At 40.4% G+C, this 27,267-nt stretch overlaps 1 protein-coding gene across 2 annotated transcripts in view; it reads left to right on the top strand.

Annotated features, from left to right (window-relative positions):
- Positions 1-27,267, top strand: part of LOC126485150 (CWF19-like protein 1) — a 150,628-nt gene that overhangs the window by 98,467 nt on the left and 24,894 nt on the right. For both annotated transcript variants that reach the window (XM_050108818.1, XM_050108817.1), the window contains exons 7-9: positions 13,945-14,065; positions 14,156-14,223; positions 14,311-14,428. In XM_050108818.1, coding sequence (XP_049964775.1) covers positions 13,945-14,065; positions 14,156-14,223; positions 14,311-14,428 — 307 coding nt within the window. The remainder of the gene's footprint in view (positions 1-13,944; positions 14,066-14,155; positions 14,224-14,310; positions 14,429-27,267) is intronic.

Raw genomic sequence — 27,267 nt, 5'->3', positions numbered from 1 at the left:
GCTAGCTACCTGCCCTCAACCCTCCCAACCCCTTCCATCGTGCTTCCAGCCTCTTTCTTCCTCTACTGACTCCACCTGACACAACAGCGCGCGCGCGCGCGTGCGTACGTGCATGGTGTAAGACAAGGATTTATAATTTTCCTATTATAATGTGACATAGTTGGAAACTTTATAATAGAAGAAATGTAAGACGTATTCCCAGAAGACAGAAGATATCCAGTCTCATTATTCAGCAGAAGTAGAATGGTAGAAAACATAAAGAGTTTCTAATGATAGTAGCTGATACTGGAGAAAGTCTAAAGGTTTTGATAAAACTAACATTAATGAAATCTCTTGTGAATAGAGTACTACAAAAAGAAAATACTTGGAAATTTTGTTCAGGAAGAGTGAAGTGTTTAGATGCAGTTTTGTTATTGAAAAATTGTCAAGCCACCTTCATGGTTTTCAATTGAGTAACGTTTTACCATTATTTCATTTTATTAGATGTATGGCACTATCAATCATTCAGGTAATTACCAAGATGCTCTAACTATTGTCAATGATAGTACCTCATGTCTCAGTCAGAAAAGCAACATGCCTCAGTCAGAAAAGCAAACTGGATCAGTTGCTCTTAATTTGTGACTTCTGACTCTTTTTCAGAGTTTTATTGTATTGAACTGTTTGGGCTCTGGATTTGTATTTGGCTGTAGATGATTTCAGATTCGTATCTGGCCATCATGATGTAAATTGCTGACACTAACATTTATTGATCTTAGGTAATAGAGACAAAGCTTGGTTACTTCACATCTTCCCATGATCAGCTGAGTGTTGGTATGATGTAAAACTTTTAATTTCTGTATTCCTCATTCTCTTCATCCATCATCTCAGTAATCATTTACATATTTTAGCCGCCAAAGACAGAATCTTTTATTGTAAATATCTAAAATAAAGTCAAACATTTTTATTGCTGCTACCATTCATGCTATCAATTGTATCTTCATAAATTAAAGAAATTCCTTATACTTTATGATGATCTTTATTAAGATATGCCTAAAGTACCATTTTAATATATGTGTTTACAAAATGTTTGAGTGGGTATAGCAATAAAAACTCAACGTTTCAAATTGTTGGTCTTCTTAAATGACTACATCTACATTTTCATCTCCATCTACATAGATACTCTCCAAGCCATGGTGTGGTGTATATCAGAGGGTACCCTGTACCACTACTAATTGTTTCCTTTTCTGTTGCACTCACAAATAGAGCAAGGGAAAAACAACTATCTGTATGCCTCCAAATGAGCTCTAATTTCTTGTACCTTATTTTTTTGGTCCTTAGGAACAATGTATGTTAGCGGCAGTAGAATCATGTGCAGGCAGCTTCAAATGGTGGTTCTTTAAATTTTCTCAATAGTGCTTCTTGAAAACAACATCGCCTTCCATCCAGGGATTCCCATTGGAGTTCCCGAAGCATCTTTGTAACAATTACATGTTGTTCTTACCTACCAGTAACAGTTATAGCAGCCTGCCTCTGAATTTCTTTGATGTCTTCCATCAGTCTGCCCAGGTATAGATCCCAAACACTCGAGCAGAACTCAAGAATAGGTTGCACCAGCATCCTATATGCGGTCTCCTTTACAGGTGAACCACTCTTTCCTAAAACCCTCTAAATAAACTGAAGTCAACCATTCTCCTTCCCTACTACAGCTCTCACATGCTCATTCCCTAACACTTTGTAGTGTTACGCCCAGATATTTAAATGACTTGACTGCGCCAATCAGGACACTAGTAATACTGTATCCGAATGTTACAGGTTTGTTCTTTCTACTCATCCACGTTAACTTACATTTTTCCACATTTATAGCTAACTGTCATTCATCACACCAACTAGAAATTTTGTCTAAGTCATCTTGTATCTTCCTACAGTCAATCAACTTCGACACCTTACCATACCACACAGCATCATCAGCAAACAACCGCAGATTGCTGCCTACCATGTCTGCCAAATCATTTATGTATACAGAGAACAACGGTGGTCCTATCATGCTTCCCCGGGCACTAGAAGATGATACCCTTGACTCTGGTGAACACTTGCCATTGAGGACAACATACTGGGTTCTATTTATTAAAAAGTCTTCGAGCCACTCGCAGAACTGTTAACTTTTTCCTCACGCTTGTACCTTCATTAACAGCCTGCAGTGGGGCACTGTGTCAAATGCTTTCTGGAAATTTAAAAATGTGGAATCTGCCTGTTGCCTTTCATCCATACTTTGCAGTATATCATGAGAAAAGGGCAAGTTAAGTTTTGCATGAGCGATGCTTTCTAAAACCATGCTGATTCATGGATATAAGCTTCTCAGTCTCAAGAAAGTTTATTATATTCAAACTGAGAAAAAGTTAAAGGATTCTGCAGCAAACCAAAGTGAGGGATATTGGTCTTTAATTTTGTGGGTTCGTTCTTTTACCCTTCTTATACAATCGAGTCACCTGTGCTTTTTTCTAGTCACTCAGGACTTTGTGTTGGGGGAGAGATTTGTGATAAATGCAGACTAGCTAAGTCGCCAGTGCCATAGAATACTCTTTTTAAAACCAAATTGGGATTCCATCCGGACCTGTTGATTTATTTGCTTTCAGATCTTTCTATTGTCTCTCTCTTCCAAGGATGCTCATTACTATGTCGTCCATATGGCAGTTTGCCAAATGGTCAAATGATGGCATGTTTGCATGATTCTCCAGTGTGAACGATTTCTTTAATGTGAAATTTAAAACTTTGGCTTTAGTTTTTCTATCTTCAACTGCCACACCAGACTGATCTACAAGGGCTGAATTGAAGCATCTCTCTGGTAAAAGTAGATTTTGGAGAGAAAAATGTAAAATAATTTGCTCATTTGGCTGATGAACGCTTAATAACATTTCATTGTATAATTTCTTGGGGCAGTTCTTCACTAGGAAGGAAAGTAGTCAGGCAGCAGCAGCAGCCAGCGTAGATAGATGCAGCAACAGGGAACTAATCGATTTTGTGACATTTTACGAGTTCGTAACCAGGAGCAAATTGTATAGTTTCATCTGTATGCTTTGGCAGTTAAGTTTCTTGAGTTTTTGCATGTTAATTTAATATTTAATAGACACAGTTCTTGCATTTTTTGTAGCATCGGAAAGTAAACTGATTTTGTTGTATTTACAAGATCCTAATCAGGGACGAATTATTTGATCTCACCTGAGTGCTTCGGTAGTTCAGTTTTTGAATCTGTGCATGTTAATCTAATTTTTACACAAAGTTCATGCATTTTCCTCCGTTGTCTACAGTAGAGTTCTCTAGCGCGTGTCGATAGGCCTTGTTTGTCTGTGTTGTGTAGTTTTCCACAATCTTTATAACGGATGGGGACTGTGATTGCTGTGTGTGGATGTGAGCCGAGTTGGTGTCACTTCTCTCTCAGCTCCAAGCTGTGATGGATTTGGTTACACAACTTGAAGCTGCAGTGGATGTGCATCACTGTTGTGGATCGTTTGTGGGGTTCCCACAGACATCCAGCATGTCTGAATCTGCTCTTCTGTCTGCGCCGGTGGCCAGCCCAGTTACTACTCTGAGGTTGAGCCCTCACCTGTGGTCGAGTGGGATGTCACCTTAGGGCATGGCAGGCAGAGAAAGACTTTCGAGGGGCCACACCTAAGGCCTTCCTGGGTAGTCTGACAAATAGGTTACAGGTGTTGTCTGTAACTGACACTGCCAGTCAACCATATTTAGTGGCTTGTCCTGTTGCAGAGGAAATGTCTCTGCCTGCAAGATCTGGGCAGTCACAGAGGATTGGATTATTGGTAGTTGGGAGCTCCAGTGTTAGGTGCGTTACGGGATCCCTTAGGGACATCATTGCCAAGGAATGGAAGAAAGCCAATGTGCACTCAGTGTGCATACTGAGTAGAATCATTCCAGACATGGAACGGTTTCTTCTGGATGCCTGAGGAGCTCATGGTGCAGCCAACCGTGAGTGGCGGCTTACGTCACTACCAATGATGTGTGTTGCTTTGGATTGGAAGAGATTCTCTCTAGTTTCGAGCAGGTAACAGAAGTTGTAAAGGCTGCCAGTCTGGCTTGCGAGATGAAAGCAGAGCTCACCATTTGCAGCATGGTTGACAGGATCGATTTTGGACTTCTGGTACAGAGCTGAGTGGAGGTTCTGAAACAGAGGCACAGATTGTGTAGGCTGCAGATTCCTCGACTTGCACCATAGGGTGGTTGGGGTCCAGGTTCTACTGAATAGGTCAGGAGACCACTACATTCAGGAGGTGGCTACACAGATAGCAGGGGCCGTGTGGCAGTGATTGGCCATTTTTTTAGGTTAGATGGCCTCTGGGAACGCAAAAAAGCCCTCAGTCTCAAAGGGAGCAGGGTGAAAACAGGAAGAACATAGATACTGGAACCATCAGTATAACATTTGTAAATTGTTGTAGCTGTGTTGGGAAAGTACTGGAGCTCCAAGCACTAATAGAAAGCACTGATGAAATCATTATAGGCCTGAAAGCTGGCTAAAGCTGGAGATAAGTTCAACCGAAATTTTTGTGAAGCACTTAATCATATTCTGAAAGGATAGGCTAAACACAGTGGGTGGTGGCACCTTTGTTGCTATTAGAAGTGGTTTATCTTGTAGAGAAACTGATGTAGACAGTTCCTGTGAGATAGTATGCGCAGAGGTCATTCTTGGCAACTGAAATAAAATAATAATTGAATCCTTTTACTGACCTCCCAACTCAGATGATACAGTTGCTGAAAGGTTCAAAGAAAATTTGAGTTTCATTTCAAACACATACTCAACTCATACAATTATAGTTGGTGGTAACTTTAATTTATCCTCGATATGTTGGTGAAAATACATGTTTAAATATGGAGGTATGCAAAAAACATCATCTGAAATTGTCCTGGGTGGATTCTCTGAAAATTATTTCGAGCATTTGGTTCATGAACCCATGCAAATGGTAAATGGTCGTGAAAACATACTTGAACTTGCAACAAATAATCCTGAGCTACGAGGGTGGTTTGAAAAGTTCTCAGAATCACCACGAGAGGTCAGTGCTAGCGCAATGAGTTGTTCAAGTTATATTCATTGAACTTTTGCCTATAAACACATGCCACGTCAGTGTTCTTGGAAGAGAGCTGTGACGATGACATGGCTCTGTTGTTGTTCCCGTGTAGTGATTTGCGAAGATGGAAAAAATCGAGATCCAAGCAGTGATTAAGTACTTCGTAAAGAAAAGTATGAAAGCAAAGGACATTCATGCCAATTTCCAGAATAAACTGGGGGACTCTGCACTTTAATATTCAACTTTTGCCAAGTGGACACACCGGCCGCTGTGGCCAAGTGGTTCTAGGCGCTTCAATCCGGAACTGCGCTGCTGCTACAGTCACAGGTTCGAATCCTGCCTTGGGCATGGATGTGTGTGATGTCCTTAGGTTAGTTAGGTTTAAGTAGTTCTAAGTCTAGGGTACTGATGACCTCACATATTAAGTCCCATAGTGCTTAGAGCCATTTGAACCAAGTAGACAAATCAATTTAAATTTGGTTGGGAGAGCTTAGATGATGGTCCATGCAGTGGTCGGCCAAGATGTGTCACTACTCCAGAAATTATTGCAAAAGTGCACAAAATGGTCATGGAGGATCGCTGATTGAAAGTGCATGAAATTTCTCATGCTTGCCAGATGTCATGTGAAAGGGTGTATCACATTTGAATCGAAGAACTGGAAATGAAAGAATTATCTGCAAGATGGGTGCCACGACTCTTGATGCTGGATCAAAAACGCATGAGAATGGACATATAGAAACAATTTTCGGCCTGTTTTAGGAGAAATGAATAAGATGTTTTGCATCAGTTTGTGATCATAGATGAAACTTGGGTGCACTACTATACCCCAGAGACAAAACAACACTCAAAGCAGTGGAAACATGCTGATTCTCCTCCACTAGAGAATGCAAAGACAATTTCTTTGGCAGGAAAGGTCATGGCATCAGTGTTCTAGGATATGAAGGGGATTCTTTTTGTAGATTATCTCACCACTGGGCAAACAATTACTGGAGAATACTATGCTAACCTCCTGGAAAAATTGCAACAAAAGATACGTGAAAAAAGGCCAGGTTTAGCAAGGAAGTAAGTCATCTCTCATCAAGACAATGCGCACCCGCACACAGGTGCCATCACCATGGCAAAATTACATGAACTGAGGTATGAATTGTTGCCACACCCACCTTATTCACCTGATATGTCTTCGTCAGACTTCCGTCTCTTCCCAACACTAAAATTTTTCTTGGTTGATGAAGATTCACTTCAAATGAAGAATTGATAGCCGGAGTAGACAACTGTTTTGCAGGCCTGGAGGAAACTCATTTTTCATATGGGATCAAGGCGCGGGAACATCATTGGACCAGGTGTATTAATCTACAAGGAGACTACATTGAAAAATAAAAATAGTTTCAGTGATGTATGTACTTTTTTCCTATTCCATTTCGAGAACTTTTCAAACCACCCTTATAATAATGAGCTTCAAAGTGAATGCTGGGATTATTAAACACAGGGTTGTCATAGCAAGATTGAATATTGTCACCCCAAATCCTCCAAAACTAAGCGAAAAATATACCTATTTAGAAAAGCAGATAAAAATTCGCTTCCTGAGAGGCAATCTCCGCTCCTTCCAAATTAACAATGAAAGTGTAGACCAGGTGTGTCTTAAATTCAAAGAAATAATATCGAGAGCAGTTGAGATATTTATCCGAAATAATTAACAAAAGACTGAGCTGATCCCACATGGTACACAAAACAGGTCACAACAATGTTGCAGAAACAACGAAAAAAGCATGCCAAAATTAAATAAACCCAAAATCCCGAAGATTGGCAATCTAAGATCGAGATATAACATGGATTTAAATGTGAAATGCTTTAATAGTTTCCACAACGAAACTTTGTCTCAAAAGTTGACACAAAATCCAAAGAGATTCTGGTCATATATAAAGTTTGCTAGCAGCAAGGCACAATCAGTGCCTTCTCTTTGCAATAGAAATGGAAATATTATCAATGAAAGTGCTCCCAAAGCAGAATTATTTAACACAGCCTACTGAAATTCCTTCACCAAAGAAGATAGAGTAAATATTCCAGAATTCGAGTCAAGAACAGCTGCTAACATGAGTAACTTAGAAGTAGATATCCCCAGGGTAGTGAAGCAACTTGAATCACTTATTAAAATCAAGTCTTCCTTTCCGGACTATAGACCTTTCAGAGTATGCTGATGCAATTGTTCCATACTTAACAATCATGCAATCGTGTTCAACTGCCCGCTTGATGAAAGATCCGCACCCAAAGACGGGAAAGTTGCTCAAGTCACGCCAATATTCAAGAAAGGTAGTAGGAGTAATCCACTAAATTACAGGCCCATATCATTAACGTCGATATGCATCAGGGTTTTGGAGCATATATTGTGTTCAAACATTATGAATTACGTAGATGAGAACAATCAATTGACACATAGTCAACATTGTGAAACACAGCTAGCTCTTTACACACACAAAATGGTGAGTGTTATTGGCAAGTGCTTTCAAATGGATTCTATGTAACTAGGGTTCCAGAAGGCTTTTGACAGTGTACCACACAAGCGACTTGTAGTGAAATTGTGTTCTTATGGACTATTGTCTCAGTTATGTGACTGGATTAGTGATTTCCTGTTAGAGATGTCACAGTTCGTAGTAATTGATAGAAAGTCATCAAGTAAAAGAGAAGTGATTTCTGGCATTCCCCAAGGTAGTGTTATAGGGCCTTTGCCAATCCTTATGTATAGAAATGATTTAGGAGAAAATCCGAGCATTTTGTTAGTGTATATTTTTGATAGAACTGTTCACAAAATTATTGGTCATGGTTTACTAGAAGCTGATGTTTAGTTGTGCACTTAAAAACAGTATCTGTCTGCTTTAGCAGCAGTAATTGTTTACTCGCTTCACAGAACAGCTTACATGCTAGTCAGGATCTACATGTTTGTCTGCACATATACTCTGCAAATGACTGTGAAGGGCATGGCAAAGGGTACTTCGAGTTCTTGGAGTTTCTCCCCATTCCATTCACTTATGGAGTGCATAAGAATGAGTGCTTAAATGACCCTTTGTGTGCTGGAATTAGTCTAATCTTCTCTTTGTGATCCCTAAATGAGCAGTAAGTAGGAGGTTGTAGTACATTGTATTCCTAGAGTTGCACAGGCAAAATGCAACAGCAGTGCGAGCTGGGTCACCATACAATACACACACATTTTTCAGTTGCTATCTGCAGACCACATGGGTCGAGCTTAACAACACTTACAGACGTTTGTTTGGTGCTCTATATTTGTTTGCACTTTTGCTTCATCGCTTCCGTGAAATACACAGCACCCTGCAATCATGAAGAGGTTCTCCTATGGTCACGCAATTGGCCAAAGCACACATCTCTGAGGAGTGTATACCCCGCAGAACAATGTTCGAGCGAAGATACGGTGTGACACCATTACTGTTATCACCAGCTACTAGACAATGTAATCAGAATTTATTTTGACAAGTTTTCATGTGCTTTATCATGTAGAATAAATGTGTTTACAGCAAATGTGTACTTTATGAATTCTCGTCCTCCTAGACTACATACGGAAATAGTGTGTGGGTGCAGCAGTAAACCCAGCTCACTGCACAACTGACACATAAGTGGTGGTACCCAAATGTTCCTTCTTCACTAGAACCAAATCTGTCACTTGCTTTACTTATGTGATTGTTTCATTTCATACCCCTACACATCGTTACACTTCGGTAATTGTACAAATTGACCAATTCCAATTATGACTCATTGATATTTTAGTGATGGAATAATTTTCTTTTCATTTTGTGAAATGCACAATTTTACGTTTTTGAATATTTAAAGCAAGTTGCTAGTCTTTGTGCCACTTTTGAAATCTTATCAAGATCTGATTGAATTTAGTGTAGTTTATTTTCAGATACCGCATCATTATAGATAACTTTTGAGTGAATGATGATGCAGTGGAAATGTTTTTCAGATACAGTAACTGCATTGTAAGTAGGTATCATTTGCTTTAGCAACAAAATGAACAAGTTGTGGCATAGAAGGGGATATGATGTTGGTCAGGTAGTTTAGAACAATAGAATCTGCTGAGCGATAAGTCACCTGATCAGCTACTTGTTCTGCATCCCAGGTAACACTGTAGTAGTAAGTAGCAAAGTCAAACTTGATTAGTTCTTCAGCTTTCGCAAGTGTTGTATTCACAGAAACAAGTCAAGTGCCCAACATATGAGGTAGCAGGAAACAGACCTCCTACGACAGAATGTTTGTTGCTGCACGAGGTACCTGGCTTGTACGCTTTGCATTGTGATCACAGGGCATAATCTCTACAACAGTTAATATGCGCAGCACAAAATGAAACATGTAATAAACATTTAAAAACAAAAAAGTTGTCCTTGTATCAATGGTCTGTGTGACAGTTGATGGAACTAGCAGTGGATGGGTCTGACTCTGAAGGTTTAGTGGTGAAAGCAGAAATTGGTTTCAGACTGTGAGTGCCATGTAGGTAACAGCAGGTCAAAACTCAGTGTTACACCAAGGCTTGAAGAGTGTCTATTTGATAGCACTCTATTGTGTTATTGTTGTGCACCATATGGCTATGTGCAGAGCAACAAGTCATGTACGTGTTAGACAGAGGTGTATGATAGGTGTTGCATCTGGATAGTAAGTTCTTTCCCCAAAAGATGCAACTTTTGCAACAGTTACTAACAGAGATCTGGAGGCATGTTGAAATTTCTGCCCACAGCTTCTGGAGATAATAAACAAACAAGTCAATTTTCTGAACTGTTTCGTGAAGTCTGAAAGGCACATTTTCAATTTCTGTGGACCATATTCTTTGTAGCTTTTGAGGATGATGCAAGCAATGCTGTCACAGTCACAGGAGATCATTCATCGTATTGTTGCTATTTTTGCTTTATTTATCAGCATGTGATCTATTTCTGGAAAAGGTGAAGGGGGAAGAGGGGAATGTTGGTATCCAAAGTGTGTGCCTGTTGCCAATAACTATCCAGTAGGTGAAACACAACATTCGTATCAAACTGGAGGCCATAACAAGTGTTTTCTTCAAAAAGTTAGTGTGCGTGCGTGTGTGCGTGTGTGTGTGTGTGTGTGTGTGTGTGTGTGTGTGATCAAGTGCCCGCAATCATGCCAAAGATTGCTTTGCAACCAATGATGGACACATGACGAGCATCATTTACAAAAATGTTATATATGTAATGAATGTAACAACAAAAAAAGTCAATTTTTTATAACATAATGTTGTTCTTCTTCTTCAGTATCACTACAGCCCTTGGTGAGCCTTAGCTTCTTCAAAGATTTTCCTTCACATTTCTCACTTGTTTGCTGCTCTTTTCCACCCCTGGACTCCCATACCGGTTAGATCCAGTATTACATCGTCTCTAGGTCTCCCTTTTCACCTAGCTGAATGGATCACACCTTTCATCATTTTGTTTGGAATTCTATCCTTTGCCATTCTCTCCATGTGTTATAGCCATCATGTTTGCCATGATTTTACAAATTTTATTATGATCCTACCTTGGAATAACACTTGTAATTCGGCATTGTAGTGTATTCTCCAACCTTCTTCCTCCCTTATTTGATCATAGATTTTGCATAGTATTTTCTGCTCAAATCTTCTTAGTGCATTTTTGTCATGTTCTGTCAATGTCCATACCTCTGATCCATATGTGATTATTGAGTGGACTAGTGAGTTATATATTAGCAGTTTTGTTTTTCTTGTAACAAAGCTATTTTTGAAAAGCTGCATATTTGCAAAGTAAGCCATGTTTCCTACTTGTATTCTTTCCCTTATAGCTTTACCAATACTGTTATCATTTATTATTAGGGCTCCCAAGTAGATAAAAGAGGACACTCCTTTGAAGAATTTCCCATTGATGTTTTAAGTCTTTATGGCTTCTTCTGGTGTCAGATTGTGACATTACCATGTATTTTGTTTTGTTTTCATTTACTGTGAGGCCAATTTTTAAGGCTTCTGTGTCTATTGCCTGGTATGTTTCTTGGATTGTACTGATATTTCTTCCTACTATAGCAGTGTCAGCTGGCCGGGGTGGCCGAGCGGTTCTAGGCGCTACAGTCTGTAACCGCGCGACCGCTACGGTCACAGGTTCGAATCCTGCCTCGGGCATGGATGTGTGTGATGTCCTTAGGTTAGTTAGGTTTAAGTAGTTGTAAGTTCTAGGGGACTGATGACCTCAGAAGTTAAGTCCCATAGTGCTCACAGCCATTTGAACCATAGCAATGTCATCAGTGTATGCACATATCTGGCTAGTTTTCATAAATATGTTCCCTCTTTTGTTGATTTTATTTACTAAAATATTCAGGGCTATATTGAATAGGACAGTGGATAGACTATCACCTTGCTTCATGCCTTTATTAAAATCAAAGCTTTCACGTGTTCTGCTAAGGACCTTTACTTTTGCTCTTGTCTCTGTCATTGTCATTCTGGTTAGTCTTATTAGTTTAGCATTATACCAACTTCTTCCAGTACTCTGTATAGTTCTTGCTGGTTTATGCTGTCAAAGGCTTGTTTGAAGGTGATGGATAGGAAATGCAGATCTCTATCAGAAGAGAGATCATTCATCATATTGTTGCTATTATTGCCTTATTTATCAGCATGTGATCTATTTCTGGAAAATGGAGGGCGGCGTGTGGGAGAGAATGTGTGTGTGTCTGCTGCCAGTAACTATCTAGCAGGTGAAATACAACATTCTTATCAAAGTGGAGGCCATAACAAGTGGTGTTTTTTTTTTTGTTTTGTTTTTTTTCCATAAAGTTAGGGCAAGTGTGTGAGTGATGCCAAAGATTGCATTGCAACCAATGATGCCTATGCCCATTCATCCAGACTGTAGCTAGATGGAAGTCACGCCGATGTAAAAGTCCGACTTACTAAAATCATGCCCTGAAACGAGATCCATTCTATCTGAGGTTTTGCCCACCATACCTAGAATAGCTTTTCATCACCCTCCCAATCTCTGCAATATTCTTGTCAGACCCTATGCTCCTTCTGCACCCATCTCCCCACACCATGGCTTCTACCCATGTGACTAACCCCACTGCAAGACTTGCCCTATGCACCCTCCTACCAGCCCTGCAAGTGGCAAAACATGTACTATCAAAGGGAGAGCCACCTGTGAAACAACACATATCATATACCAGCTGTTATGCAAACATTGTTCGGCCTTTTACATCGGCATGACTACCGCACAGTTATCAGTCAGGTGAATAGTCATATTCGGAGGGTGTAGATCGAAAACAGACAATATCCTGTTGCAGAGAATACTCTGCAACATAACAGTCGTGACCTTGGTGCCTATTTTACCACATGCAATATCTGGATTCTTCCCCCAGACACCAGTTTCTCAGAACTCCACATGTGGGAACTAGTGCTACAGTGTGTCCGTGGTTTTTGCCACATACCTGGCCTTAATTTATGTTAATTCCTCACATCTCAGCATTTCTTCACAGTAGCTACTCATTTCTTCACTCTTATTTTATAAATTTTCTGACCTGCCTATTTTTTGCCATTGCCCTCCCAATTCTGTTAAATACAATGCACTTAGCTGTTCACTCTTATTAACTCATGCACAATATTTTGTAGTAATCTCTGGCCTGCATATTACCATTGTCTTCTTTTAAGCTCTATAGTTTTCAAATCTCGTCTGATGGACTCCCCAACAATCAGTCTTTCCTTCTCATCTGTCTGGTAAGTCTCCCCCGACTTGGGGTTCTGGGTGACTTTTCTGAACTGTACCACTTTTTCTAAGCCTCTCCAGTCCTCTTCCTTATCCCCTCTTCCTTCTCCTTGACTTCTTCTCCTGGAAAAAGGAGCCACTGGCTCCAAAAGCTTGCATAAGTTTAACCTTTTCCTGTGTGTGTGTGTTCTTCTGATGCTGCTTGGTGAGTATATTTTTTATCTATCTATTTACATTATATGTAATGAATAGTATGAAGTGTTCCTTCAAACAATAGACATTAATAAAATGTAGTTCTAATTGTTTATGTTTAAATATAATGTAGGTGAATTGTAGTATTTACTACTCAGCTTTAGCATGGAGTAGAAAGAAGTGACACATAAAGGAAAAATTAAGTTAAGTATAAAAATCTTTGACCACCCACGCACAGAAGGGCCAAGTTACTATAATTTTGTGGCAACTTCTCCAGCTTCACAGAAGAATTCATCAATAAGTATTATAATATATAAGAATATGTGTGTTGTTCTAAAAACAGAATATCATTCACTGATGATGTGAGTTGGTAGACATGGAATGTCTGGAGAGATTTTGAATCTGGAACTTATTGACACCACTTTCAACATAGTGATACTCATGGTGTGTTAACAGTAGGCGAGTAACTAATTAACCTACTAACAGACCCGACCCAGTTGTATTGATGACTTTTACAGACTAATTGCTGAATAGTCTGGCATTCTGCAGTAATACAAACTGTGTCAGTTTATAGTCTGATTTAAGTTACTATCTGTCATTTAAAATCCAGAGTTGCAACAGTGTCACACCAAGTATTGTCTGCCATGGTGATAGAAAATTGCTTCTTAATTTTAATTAGAGGAGGAGTTTTGTCTTTTCTGCAATTTTCATGTCCAGTGAAGTTCCTACTTTCAAACTGGCAGTCCCAGTGCTTCTTGAAGTGGTAGTAGCAACAAAGTGGTATTACATGCCATTACTGCAGTTATCACTAATCAGAATTCAAAGATTTAGTAGAGTTGCATTGGAATCTTGCTAAGGGTATGCCCCTGTGGAAAGCAAATTGTCTATATGTTTGTACATATCTGAAACACTGAGCAGGAAAGAAAGGGAGCTGCATTTATACATGACATTTATAATTATTTTTCATAATTTAATATTTGGATTTTGTCTCACAGGAGAAGTCAAACCAGTACTTTTTCGACATGGATGCGCCAGAAGATCATGGCAGCCGGAAGAGAAAGTCAAGAGGTAGTGATGGGGGACCAGAACGAAAACAACCTCCTGTCTTTGATCAAGGTATGTTGTTAATTGTGGTGGTAGTTTAGGGCAGTAGTTTGTGAAACTATGACAAATAAATTCTATGATTACACACTCATGTTATTACAGGTACTTGCTGGTTTTGCTTAGCCAGTCCAGAAGTTGAGAAACATCTTGTGATTAGTATTGGCACAGAGGTAATCAAGCCCTAACCATAGTTATTGTTTGTACACAGTTAGTTTTAATAGAGTTTAGTGCAGTGTGTTGATGTTAATTCTTTTCAGGCTTATCTGGCATTGGCCAAAGGAGGTCTTGTTGCTGATCACCTGTTGATTCTTCCAATTGGCCATCATCAGTCTCTTGCAAGCTTGCCGGAATCTGTGGCAAAGGAAATTAAGAAGTATCCTTTTCATCATCACATTCCTCTTGTTGTGAACAATGTTAATTTTCTAATAAATGTGTAACGTATCTCACTGAATTAGTAATACCGTATTTTATGGCCTATAAGACACACTTTTTTTTATTGCAAAAATTGTTTCCAGAATTCATTTGTGCCTTATACTTGAAATAATGTAAAAATTTCCAATGTTTGATTTAAAACTCCCACCATTCTTAAAAACGGCCATATATTCAATGCTCTCTCTCTCTCTCTCTCTCTCTCTCTCTCTCTCTCTCTCTCTCTCTCTGCCAATGTTGGATTCAACTGGCAACAGCAGTGCACTGATGAGAAAAACGTGAGTTGTGAGGATTCACAAGCTCTGTAACACTGTTTCCCTCCCAACCTGCCATCACAAAACCAGAACACTATGTAGCCTATGGTGCGTTATTGTAGAGTACAGTGTCAGTGAACTTGAATTGAAAGTGATTTGTGTTATTGGTAACAATGCAATATTTTTGTTAGTAGCTAGTTTTGCAATGGAAAAAAATTAAAGGTATTCAAATGATGCAGGCTATAAATTGAAAGTAATAGCATATGCGGAAGAGCACGTAAACAGCAGCTGAGCAGCATTTTGGCCCTCCACCAACAGAAAAAATCATTCACAATTGGTGGGCTAGTAAAGAAGAACTGAAAAAAATGAGGAAGACTAAATGTGCAAATAGAGGACTGAATGCAAGATGGCCATAACTAGGTGGTGACCTACTGAAATGGATTCACGGACACTGTCAAAATGGTGCGGAAATTAATACAAAAATGATTCAAATTCATGCTTGTAAGCTAGTGCTACAGTTGGAACTTAACACACCTTTATGAAGCGTCTTGGCCTTAGCATGTGAACCAAAACCAAAATATCTCAGAAAATGCCACGAGATTATGAAGAGAAAATTTTTTTCTGTATTGCTTTATTATTCAGCATCAAAAGAAAACTGTTATGGAACTAAGCCAAATAGCGAATATGGACGATACTTCTCTGACATTTGACGTGCCGAGTAACAGAATTGTTGCCATGAAAGGTGCTAAAAGTCAACTATAAACACAAGTGGACATGAAAAAATGCACTGTATTGTTGTCAGTTCATGTTGTGCTGACAGTACTAAATGTAATCCAATGATCATTTTTGTGCAGTCCTAAAGCATCAACTGCACACCGAACAGTGCAGCTATGCGAAACAGCATCAAGAAGGCATTGAGATGTGTGCCAGTGGAAAGAGTGGGTAGTACCACAACTCCAGGAAGACAGAGTTCAGCACCCTCTGTCAACACTGATTTAACCAGCCACCCATTGCTGGTTGGCCCCTATTTGGTTTCAGACTTTGAGAGCATCAGTACTGAGTAGGAAGACTTTGCTTAGCCAGTGTTCTCTGAGTAGAAATAGTGAGTAAAGTACTTGCATGTAGGAGGCACAGAAAGTTAAGTTTCTTTTATTTTTAGAAAAAAAAGTGTCCAATTTATCTTCAAGTGTTATGTACAGATCTACTTGGATTCATGCCAGTGGGCGTAGCAATTTTTCTTCTTCCTTGTTTGTGTCTGTGCTGACTCCCACATTAGATGACACAACAATTTTCAAGAGCAAAACAATGCCAAAACTTTCTGAAATATTGCCAGGGATTGTTGGTCAAGTACGTGACAAGGGTTGGATGGACGAGGCTGGTATGAAATTGTGGATTAACAGAGTGTGGAAGAGTAGGAAAGGTGCTTTATTGAAGAAGAGTTCTCTTCTTGTGCTTGATCAGTTTAGTAGTCATTTGAAAAATTCTGTGAGACAGGGAAATACAGAGCTTGCTGTTATTCCAGGAGAACTGACTTCACAATTACAGCCTCTTGATGTCTTGATAAATAAGCTGTTTAAAGTGTATATGAGAGTGGAATGGAACATATGGGTGATGGATGAAACCCAGCATGAATTCATACCCAAGGGAGCTTTAAAATAACCTAGAACCAAACAAGTGTGTCAGTGGATAAAACAGTCATGGTCTAGAATGAGAAAAAGCATTTTTGTTAAATCGTTCAGAAAGTGTGGCATAAGTAACATTCTCAATGACAGTGAAGACCATGTTATAGATGAAGAGAACAACGATGATGATGAAGAGGAGGAGGAGGAGGAGGAAGAAGAAGAAGAAGAAAGTAGTTCAGATTACATTTTTTCAGGGATTTTAAAGATCAGTTTGATTTTATAAACAAAGAAGTCTTTTATAATCTGGATTCCCCATCTAATAATAAAAATAGTAAAATTATTTTTAAAAAATCATAGAAATACGGTGCATCTTCGAGTCCATAGCGTCTTATAGTCTGTAAAATACAGTATACTTATTTCTTCTAAATTAATCTAATGGGCTTTATGTGGCATGAACTTGTTCCCAGTAATAAAGAAATTTACATTCTGTGGTATAAACACAAGAAGGAAAAAAATCAGTTCTTACCAGATATAAAAGATGTGGGATAGTTAATAGAAAAATTTGTTTAAATGTCATACTTTCTAATAATTATGTAATATAATTATTATTTTTGTTGTTTTTACTATTATTGTTCATGTATTAATCGGCAAAGTGACCAGATGACAGTACTATGTGATTACACCAAGAAGCAGAGAAAGCAGTAGAATACATTCCACTTCCCTTACATGTGGAGTACTATTACACGCTATAGGTCTGCACACACCTTTGAATGAAGTTTCCATTTAGAAGAAGAACAGAAACAGTATGTATAATATGGCTCACCTTCGGTGCTCACAGTACTTTGCTGGCAGTATTTGTAAAAATATCTTCCCCATTGATGTTGCTATTTTACACAGCTGTGTCTGTTGATTTGCTGCCAGCTGTTTCAGTCACAGATGAGAATGCTGACTCTTTGTTCAAATCTATACCAACTTATCTTATTACATTTTTCAGTCTCCACATTTCACCCACTGTCTGTCCTCCAGTAGTCATCACACACTTTTGCTGTGGTACACAGCATTTCTAGTCTTCTAATGGCTCAACAGTAAAAGCTAATGTCACAGCAATAAAAGCAAATTTACCATATGGTCTAGTGGTTAGCATTTCTGGTTAGTAATGGTGAGGTCCTAGGTGTGATTTTCAATGACACTTTAACTTCTTCTGTGGTGGATAGTCTGGAAGGAGGTCCACCAGCCTCGTGTGGTGATAGGAGGTGCATTGTGTTGGGAATGGCAAGGTGCTAGATCACAATAACAATAAATATTCAGTTTAATAAACTGTAGTTAATTTATTCAAACAACCACACAATTTGTAACTGAAAAGTGCCAGTGGAGGGCAACCAATATGAACATAAGAAAACAGTTAAGGTCAAAATCCAAAGACACTACACTGAACAGAAGCAAGTATACAGTTAACAAAATTAATCTCAGTTCCAAGAAACCCCCAGAGGCTCAATTTGTAAACTGGACCACAGTGATAGTAACATAGTGGCTTTAACAAATTACAAGGATTATTCAAAATAATTCCTGCAAGAAAACAATCTCTCTTCCACATTAATAAATGCTTCACAATGTATCAGAAAATGTAACTTGAATTTTCTTTGTTGCACAGAGCACTAAGTCAGTTTACTTATATCTTAATGTACTTTAACATCCCCCCAAAAGTGGTATGCACACAATATCTGAAATTGAAATTCCCACTGAAGCAGGCAATGTACATCAAAATAAGTTATCTTTGGCAGAACTGTTAGCAAGTTATACTTCCATTTAGCATGCTCCACCAATGGGATCAAGTAAAAATATGTGGTCCCCACACAGTGAAGAAATACAAAGGCAAAATATTATTACTCAGGCTGCAAGAGATAACTAAACATACTATCAAACAATGTTCAGAGCAGTGTTCCCTCTAGAACAATTTGGGTTATATTTGCATAGTATTCTGAGCCAACTAGTCTAGCAAGTCAAGAGGCATCAAAAGATTATCTCATTTAACTTGTCTCTGTAATAAATTAATCATGTTCTGTATGCATTATTTTGCCAAAAGTAACTTCAGTCAAGTCAGTCACATTGATCCTACAAAGAATACAACATGAACTGCTCCCTTTTCTGCGCAACTAGTATTTATGAGGAAGGCAGAAATTAACTTAACCAAACAATTGCTCTAACTTGACCTACTTAACAGGAATTTTGTTTTCCTTCTTCCTTTTTAAACATGGGTAGAAGGACACCCAACAGTCAACAATGTTCCAAAGATTTCAAACAGCATAAGGTTAATGCTATGCTGGATGGTTGTTGGAAGCTTACAACAACAATCAAGCTCCCTAGGCATGCGACTAAACTAGTGCCGACCAGTGAATAATTTTAAAAGAAAGGTAACATACTCAAATACCTTGATTATGGTTCAAACACAGAATCAGTAATTCTGGGTGAGCAGCATTACATAGAATAGTACAGTTCTAAACCTAAACTGTATGGGATTTGATTTTAAAGAGTGCCAGAATAAACAAGTCATTATGAGTGGATGGTATAACATACTTACAGAAGAAAAAAGTCATGGGACTCCTAATATAATGTCAGACCACCTCTTGCCTGGCGCAGTGCAGGAACTCAATGTGGCATTGACTCAACAAGTCGTCGTAAGTCCACTGCATAAATTTGTGCCATTGCCTCTATAGTAGCCATCCATAATTGCAAAAGTGTTGTCAGTGCGGCATTTTGTGCAGGAAACAACATCTCGGTTACCTCCCATAAATGTTCGATGGGATTCATGTTGGGCAGTCTGGGTGCCCAAATCATTTGCTTGCACTGTCCAGAATGTTCATCAGACCAATTTCAAACACTTGTGGCCTGGTGACATGGCGCATTGTCATCCATAAAAATTCCATGATTGTTTAGGAATATAAAGTCCATGAATGACTGCAAATAGTCTCCCAGATAATTGAACATAACGTTTTCTAGTCAGTGATCGGTCCAGTTGGACCAGAGGATCCAGTCCATTCCACATAAACATAGCCCTCACCATTATGGAGCCACCATCAGCTTGCAGTTGTTAACAACTTCGGTCTGTGGTTCATGGGGTCTGCGCCACATTCAAACCGTACCATCAACTCTTACTAACTAAAATCAGGACCCACGTGACCAGGTCATGGTTTTCCATTTGTCTAGGGTCCAACCAATATAGTCACGACCGAGAAGAGGTGTGGCAGGTGATGTGCTATGAGCAAAGGCACTCATGTCGGTCATCTGCTGCCATAACCCATTAACGCAAAACTTTGGTGCACTGTCCTAATGAATATTTTTGTTGTAGGTTCCACATCGATGTCAGCAGTTATTTCACACAGTGTTGCTTGTCTCTTAGTACAGACAACATTACTCAAGTGCTACTGCTCTTGGTCATTAAGTGCAGGCCGTCAGCCACTGCGTTGTATGCGGTGAGAGGTAATGCCTGAAATTTGGTGTTCTTGGCACACTCTCAACACTGTGGATCTTGAAATACTGAATTCTGTAACGATTTCCAAAATGGAATGTCCCATGTGCCTAACACCAACTACCATTCCATATTCAAAGTTTGTTAATTCGCATCATGCGGCCATAATCACATCAGAAACCTGTTAACATGGATCACCTGAGTACAAATGACAGCTCCACCAATGCACTGCCCTTCTCTGTGTGTACTCGATAATATCGTCATCTGTATATGTGCATATTGCTGTCCCATGACTTTTGTCACCTCAGTGTATATTAGATTTCTTTTTATGAAAAAGTGAAGAAGTGTAATTAATGTGACTTCTGGCGTATTAGACAAACCACTGACTCATACACATTACCCTGAGAGTAAATGTTGCAAAATACTGCCAGGCACTTATTAAGTGTGAATGGCAGATGTAGATGACGTGACAGTGTGTGAAGATTATTGTCAAACAAAGTGCCAGGCAACATTTAATTGTTGTGAATGTTTAGTTTTGTTACTTGATCACTTTCTCTCCATGTCTATAATAGGAAAATTCAGACTACAATACAAAAATGGACAAAAACTTTTAAAAAAAATTGAGAGAGAAATGTCAAACTTATGGTATTAATTAAGGAGGACCAACCTACTCATCTTTCTTCCACTGACAAAATTTTGCAAGAAAATGTTTTTTTTTTCCTATTGGTGCTGTACCATGCAAACCTAATTCCTGAGCAATTGGTCTGAAATCGTACAAATAATAATAACCTTTTTTTTCCCCCCCCCCCCCCCTCCCCCCCCCCCCTCGGAGTTTCTGTGCTAGTATGGAAGTCCAGTTCTGTACGACAAAAGCTGTGAAGTTTTTGTTCACAATACTCCAAAACTCAGCATTCTCTGCCTTCATCTGTAATCTGCATACCATTGACTTATCTAACTTTTGTGTGTCAATATTTGCTTGCACCTTCATTTGCCTTTTCTGTCCCGGCAATGTCTCACCTTTCTCATTCTCAGTATAAATAAAATTAATGACATTGACAACCAACTTTTCATGGCTACCCACAAAGGGTAGATTCTGAAATCCTGTTGCGTGATCACATTGCATCCTCAAACTGTGAGGTAACATCATGGTGTACTCTGAAGTGGAATGTGGATGTATGTAGTTCCCACTGCAACTGGGTCACCAGTTCACCTTCCCAAGTAATTTCATATCTCAACAGTTTACTATTATATTTTGAAATAATCTCTAAAATAATGCTGTCAAATAAATTGTAAAAACATATTGCACAGTTCTAAATAGAGACTGCATTTTCCTAACTAATTGAAGAATATTGCTAATTGCAGAAGTTCTAAAGCAGAAAACAGTACTTAACTTGAACAGTTTAAGGGTGATGTTCATTGTGGTTCATATTATTATTCATTTATTTATTTATTGCTGCTGATATCCCATCTTCATTACTATTTTGGATAATACTGAATTCTTTTGCAATTCTCACTGGGTAACTTTTTGAAATGGAAAGACTCAACACAGCTATTGATAAATTTTCTTCAGTTATTCATTCCAACTGACAACTGAGCAGAACTGCACTGACTGACAACTGACTTGAATGCACTCACAACCAAACAGTACTGCTCATACAATGAAGGCTTTCACAACCGGATATTTCAGCTGCTGAGAATTCTTTCGAGTTGTATGGCCGTGGTCCATGGAACTCTTCTATCCCTAAACAGTACTGCCCTTTGCCATCCTCATGGTTGCAGCTGCTGTCACGTATTTATTATCTTGACAATACATGATACTTACAGTGTTGTTATAATTAATGTTTTGTAATATTTACACTGGATAACACCTTATACAAAATTGTATTTTGTGTGATAGTACACTCAGCAGAAAACAAGAACAATTTTCCATCAATAGTTTCGTAAAATTCATAGTCTTCCAATGTTAAATTTTGGTAAATATGATTTTTAAAAAGTTACTTCAAAAAAATGTAAATTTCTACAAAATAACTTGATAACTTTGATTACTCACATTTATATATGCTCTAACTTTAAAGTCACATTTTTTTTCATGTGACAGGTTACTTTGTACATTATGGTATACTTTACTAAAAAGTGTTGGGGGGGAGGGGGGAAACACCAAGTATAGTTTCAGAAAATTCCTAGCTCATAACTTCACACAAAAGATAACTGTGTTCAAATTGAGTTATTACTCTTTTAAATCTGACATTTTTGCGAACAGCTTGGTGTATTTAACATTAGTACCCATATAATCTTCAATTGTTCCAAATAATGTTAGGTAATAAATAATAAATGTGAAATATAGTCATAATATAACGCAATGCTCAATACAATGTATCAAGTAAGACACTAAAAACTATGTATTGTGCACTCCTACATGTAACCCAAGGTTGTTACATTACAGTGGTTAGAGGCGACTTTCTCTTTTCATACTCAGGACTGTGTAGATGTCTGCCATTTCTTATCCAAACCTCCCTCCAGGAACAGTGCTTCTTACATCGCATTGGTGATGCCTTGTCTGTTTGCTATGTTCAGGAGAATGGGGTCCCCCAAGACAGTGTACTCTGTGTCACGTTGTTAGCAGTCTCTATCAGTGGTGTCTCCTCCGTAGTCAGGAGCTCCATGTTTGTAGATGACTCTGCAATCTTCTAATCTTTCTCCAATGTTACGACAACAATCAGACAGCTACAGCTGGCCACCAGGAAGCGACAAGTATGTGCGCCAATTTTAACCATGCTTGCCGAAGTTTTAACCAACCAGAGCTCACAATGGGGGCAATATTTTACATTTTAAGGACAGTGTGCCCTTTTTGGATGTACTATTGAATCAGAATTAACCATTGTCCCACACCTGAAAAACCTGTGACCAAAGAGCTTCAAATTGTTGAATATTTTGAAATGCCTTAATGGAAAAGTGTGGAGGACTGGCAGTACCACCTCCTGCAGTATTATAAAGCATTTGTCAGACCACGGTTAGATTACAGCAATGTGGCTTATGGATCAGCCCATATTTCCTATCTCAAGATGCTGGAGGCTGTCCACCACGAGGCATTTGGATATAGAATACAGCTTTTTGGGCCTGCCCTTTTCAAAATCTCTGGCAGAGGCTGGTAAACTACCACTCTGTATTTGGTGGCACCTCCTTCTGGCTCAACAGGGCCTGAAAATCTTCGCATACCATCAGTCATTGGCATTCAATGCAATGGTCCAACCCAACTTTGAGCAGCTGTTCAGCAATCAGCTACAAGCAACCAAGCCATTTGGGTCATGTGCTACTGACGGTTTCAAGGATCTGGATATATGAGACCTCCGAATGCACAGCCAGGGATAGATCAAATTGCTGCCTTGGCATTTTCAAAGGCCAGAAGTGATTTTAAGCTTGACACAGTACAAGAAAAGTTATACTCCAGATTATGTTTTTACAACTCTGTAGCCTTTCAATTTAAGTATGAACCACAGCTTTATCGTTGTTTATACAGATTGCTCCCAGAAGACAATGGCTTTGGTCATTCAGCTGTTTTCCCTGGTTGGGTGTTTAGAACAATTTACAAATTATAATGCAGAGTTACATAGCATTATGAAACCATAGGAGTGGATTCACAGGCATCACAGTACAAGGTTCTTGTTTTGGTTGGCAGGAGAGCCAACACCGTGTTACTAGAGGAAACCGAAAGCCACGCGTTTTAGCTCACGCAGGCTGGCATGAGGTCTAGAACAGGACAAGGAAATTAGAATTTAGAAAAATGGACGTAGCTAGTGGAATACTTAACTTTAATCCATTAATGAAGAACGTCGGTCGTGACGGTACATGAATCAATATCAATAGTAACTGATAATGGCGCCTTGCTAGGTCGTAGCAAATGACGTACCTGAAGGCTATGCTAAACTATCGTCTCGGCAAATGAGAGCGTTTTTTGTCAGTGAACCATCGCTAGCAAAGTCGGTTGTACAACTGGGGCGAGTGCTAGGAAGTCTCTCTAGACCTGCCGTGTGGCGGCGCTCGGTCTGCAATCACTGATGGTGGCAACACGCGGATCCGACGTATACTAATGGACTGCGGCCGATTTAAAGGCTACCACCTAGCAAGTGTGGTGTCTGGCGGTGACACCACATTCCTCCCCCGCAAATCGGCGTACGGTTGTGGCATAAGACTTCCGCCCACCGTGGGGAGGACCCCATGGTGACGTATGCGACGAGGTGGGGAGCCTAACAACAGGCAAGGCTGTGCCACCCGCACCCTGCCATTCGGACCGCGGGGAGCTAGGAAACGGCGGAAAACCTGCCCCAGGGTGCACGCCAACATGCGGTGTATGCGCCCGCAGAGAGACAGGAGGGGCCGAAGGGTCGACCTCCAACCGGTTTGGGCACCCGACGGGCGAAGACGACAGATGGTCCGGAGCGGGCAAGAGTTCCATTGCGGAGGACAACTAGTCATGTGAAGCGATCGGCAGCGCGTGACCTAGGGAGGCACCCGGCAGTTGCAGCGACGTGTCCACTGCGGACGTCGCCGGCGGGAGAACAGGCGGCGGCGGCGCGTCGGCATGGGGCAGCATGGGGCAAAATGGAAGGCATCATCTGTAACAGACCGGACGCCACCGTCGCTGAAAGCAGACGGCGAGCGGCAGATCCCACAGATCCCATGCAATGACAGAGGCGCAGCTGGTTGAGATGCCGGCGCACCTCACCAGAGGCCCCCAAAACCAGATACATAGCGCATCCGAGGCAGCGAAGAATGCGCCCTTCGAGCCAACGCCGTGAACCTCGATAGTGGCGATAGTAGACAACGTCGCCTGGGGCAAAAGCAGGTGTGTGCTGCTGAACAGGAACCTGATGCGGCGGATGTAGCAAAGACATCAAGGTTCGATGAGGGCGACCGTGGAGCAACTCAGCCGGCGAGCGAACATCTCAGGGCGGAGAGCGATATGAGGACAAAAAGAGCAATAACGCGTCCTCCCGAGAATGCGATTCTTTTAACTTCAACATCTGTGACTTGAAAGTCCTGACCAATCGTTCAGCGGCACTGTTTGACTGTGGCGAAAACGGCGCGGACGTCATGTTGAATACCATTGGCCGTGCAGAATGACTGAAATTCTGCGGACATGAATTGGGGGCCATTGTCAGAAACAATAGTCTGTGGAAGACCTTCAATGCAAAAGATAGCAGATAACGCTTGGATGGTGGCAGATGACGTCGTGGAAGACATCCGGACAACAAAAGGAAAATTACTGAATGAATCTACCACAACCAACCATCGAGCATTCCAGAATGGACCAGCAAAATCAATGTGTAAGCGTTGCCAAGGGGAAGTGGCTTTTGGCCATGCAAAGAATTTCCGCAGTGGGGCTGATTGTTGTTCGGCACACGCCATGCAAGAAGAGCACATATTCGTAATTGCGGCATTGATTCCGAACCAAGTACAGTGCTGATGAGCAAGTTGTTTCATTCTTACTATACCCCAATGTCCTTGGTGGAGAAGCTGTAAGACAGAGGACTGTAACGAACGTGGAACCACGACCCTGGACTGATCATTATCAGAACGCAACAGCAAAACACCACATCGAACAAAAAGTCTCTCCTTGTGAGCAAAAAATCGGCGAACCAACGGATCCCCGATCCATGACTTTGACAAGGGCCATTGCGTAGCAACAAAATGCATAATGGTAGCAAGGACAGGGTTGGCAGCTGTGGCAGTAGCTACACGACGAAAATCAGTCGGAAACAATTCGACCACTTCATTGGTTGCCGCATCAATGAACATGCAAGCAAGTTCGGAGGAATCGAATGCTCTATCCTCAGCAACAGGCAAACGGGACAACGCATCGGCCTTTCCGTGCTTAGCAGTGGACCGATACAAGATATCGTAGTGGTACTGCGAGAGGAAAATAGACCAGCGAATGAATTTCTGCGCTGTACGTGGAGGTACAGGCTTGGTCGGATGAGAAAGCGATGTCAAAGGTTTGTGGTCTGTGATTATGGTAAAGTGACAACCATACAAGAAATCATGAAACTTTGTAACAGCAAATACAAGAGCCAATGCTGCTTTCTCGATCTGTGAATAATTTCTTTGCGCAGATGAGAGCAATTTGAACGCAAAGGCAATAGGGCGATCGTGCGATCCATCTTTGTGCGCAAGCACAGCATAGATCCCAAAATCCGATGCATCCACCATCAACAAAAGGGGCTTCTGGGGATCGAATGGCGTAAGGCAAGTATTGGAAAGCAACGCCGATTTCAACTGGCGAAAGGCGCGTTTGCATTCCGTCGTCCAGACAAACGGAACACCGTTACGGCGTAAGCGATGAAGCGGAACTGAAATGGAAGAGGCTTGCGGCACATATTTATGATAATGGTTGATTTTTCCCAGCACACTCTGTAGCTGCTTCAAATTCTGCGGTGAAGGCAAGTCTTGTATGGCACGGAGGTGCTCGGGACTAGGATGTATGCCTTGGGCATTGAGGACATGTCCCAGGTAGGGCAAGTCACGAGCAAAAAACACACATTTGTCCTTTCGCAAGCAAAGACCATTTTGTCGCAAGACCTGAAATAATATTCTGAGATTGGCCAAATGTTCTTCTTCCATCTTTCCGGAGATCACAATATCGTCCAGATAGTTTGCTGCAGTAGGGACCGATGCACAAACAGTTTGGAGATATTGCTGAAACAATGCAGGGGCGGATGCACACCCGAATAACGGTCGTTTGAACCGATACAAACCAAGATGCATGTTAACCACCAAAACGTGCTGGGATTCTTCGTCCACCGGTATTTGCAAGTACGCATCTGCTAGGTCCAACTTCGTAAAATATTTACCCGGGCACAGTTTGTCAAAAAGATCTTCTAGGCGGGGTAAAGGAAAAGTTGCAATCACTAGTTGTGGATTCACTGTTGCCTTGACGTCCACACAAAGTCTCAATTTTCCGGAAGGTTTTGGCAAAATTACTAAGGGTGATGCTCAGAGAGAAGCCTGCACACGTTCAATTACACCTTGTGATTCCAAATTGTGTAATGTTTTTGCGACCTCATCACGCAGTGCGTGGGGAACATTGCGTGCTCTGAAAAATTTCGGTTTCGTGTTGACTTTCAGTTCCAAATGTGCTTTATAGTTCGTAGTGCAACCAAGGCCCAGTGCAAAAATGTCTTCAAATTCTTCACATAGACGAGAAACACTGTCTGAAGGCACAGTCTGGTTCACTGATAGTACCTGATTTACTATAGACAAGTTAAACAACTGAAATGAATCGAAACCAAACAAGTTCACTGCAGAAGAAGAACGAAGGACGTAAAATGACACAAGTTTTGTTTGTCCTTTGTATGTTGCAAGAATGCTGCACTGTCCTAACACAGGGATCTTTTGACCTGAATAGCTAGTTAGTGTAACATTTGCGGCACGCAACGGAGGTGTGCC

Source organism: Schistocerca serialis, chromosome 6, assembly GCF_023864345.2.
Source record: "Schistocerca serialis cubense isolate TAMUIC-IGC-003099 chromosome 6, iqSchSeri2.2, whole genome shotgun sequence".
Lineage (NCBI taxonomy): Eukaryota > Metazoa > Arthropoda > Insecta > Orthoptera > Acrididae > Schistocerca > Schistocerca serialis.
The sequence above is the reverse complement of the archived record's forward strand: the minus strand, read 5'-3'. Positions and strand labels throughout refer to the sequence as shown.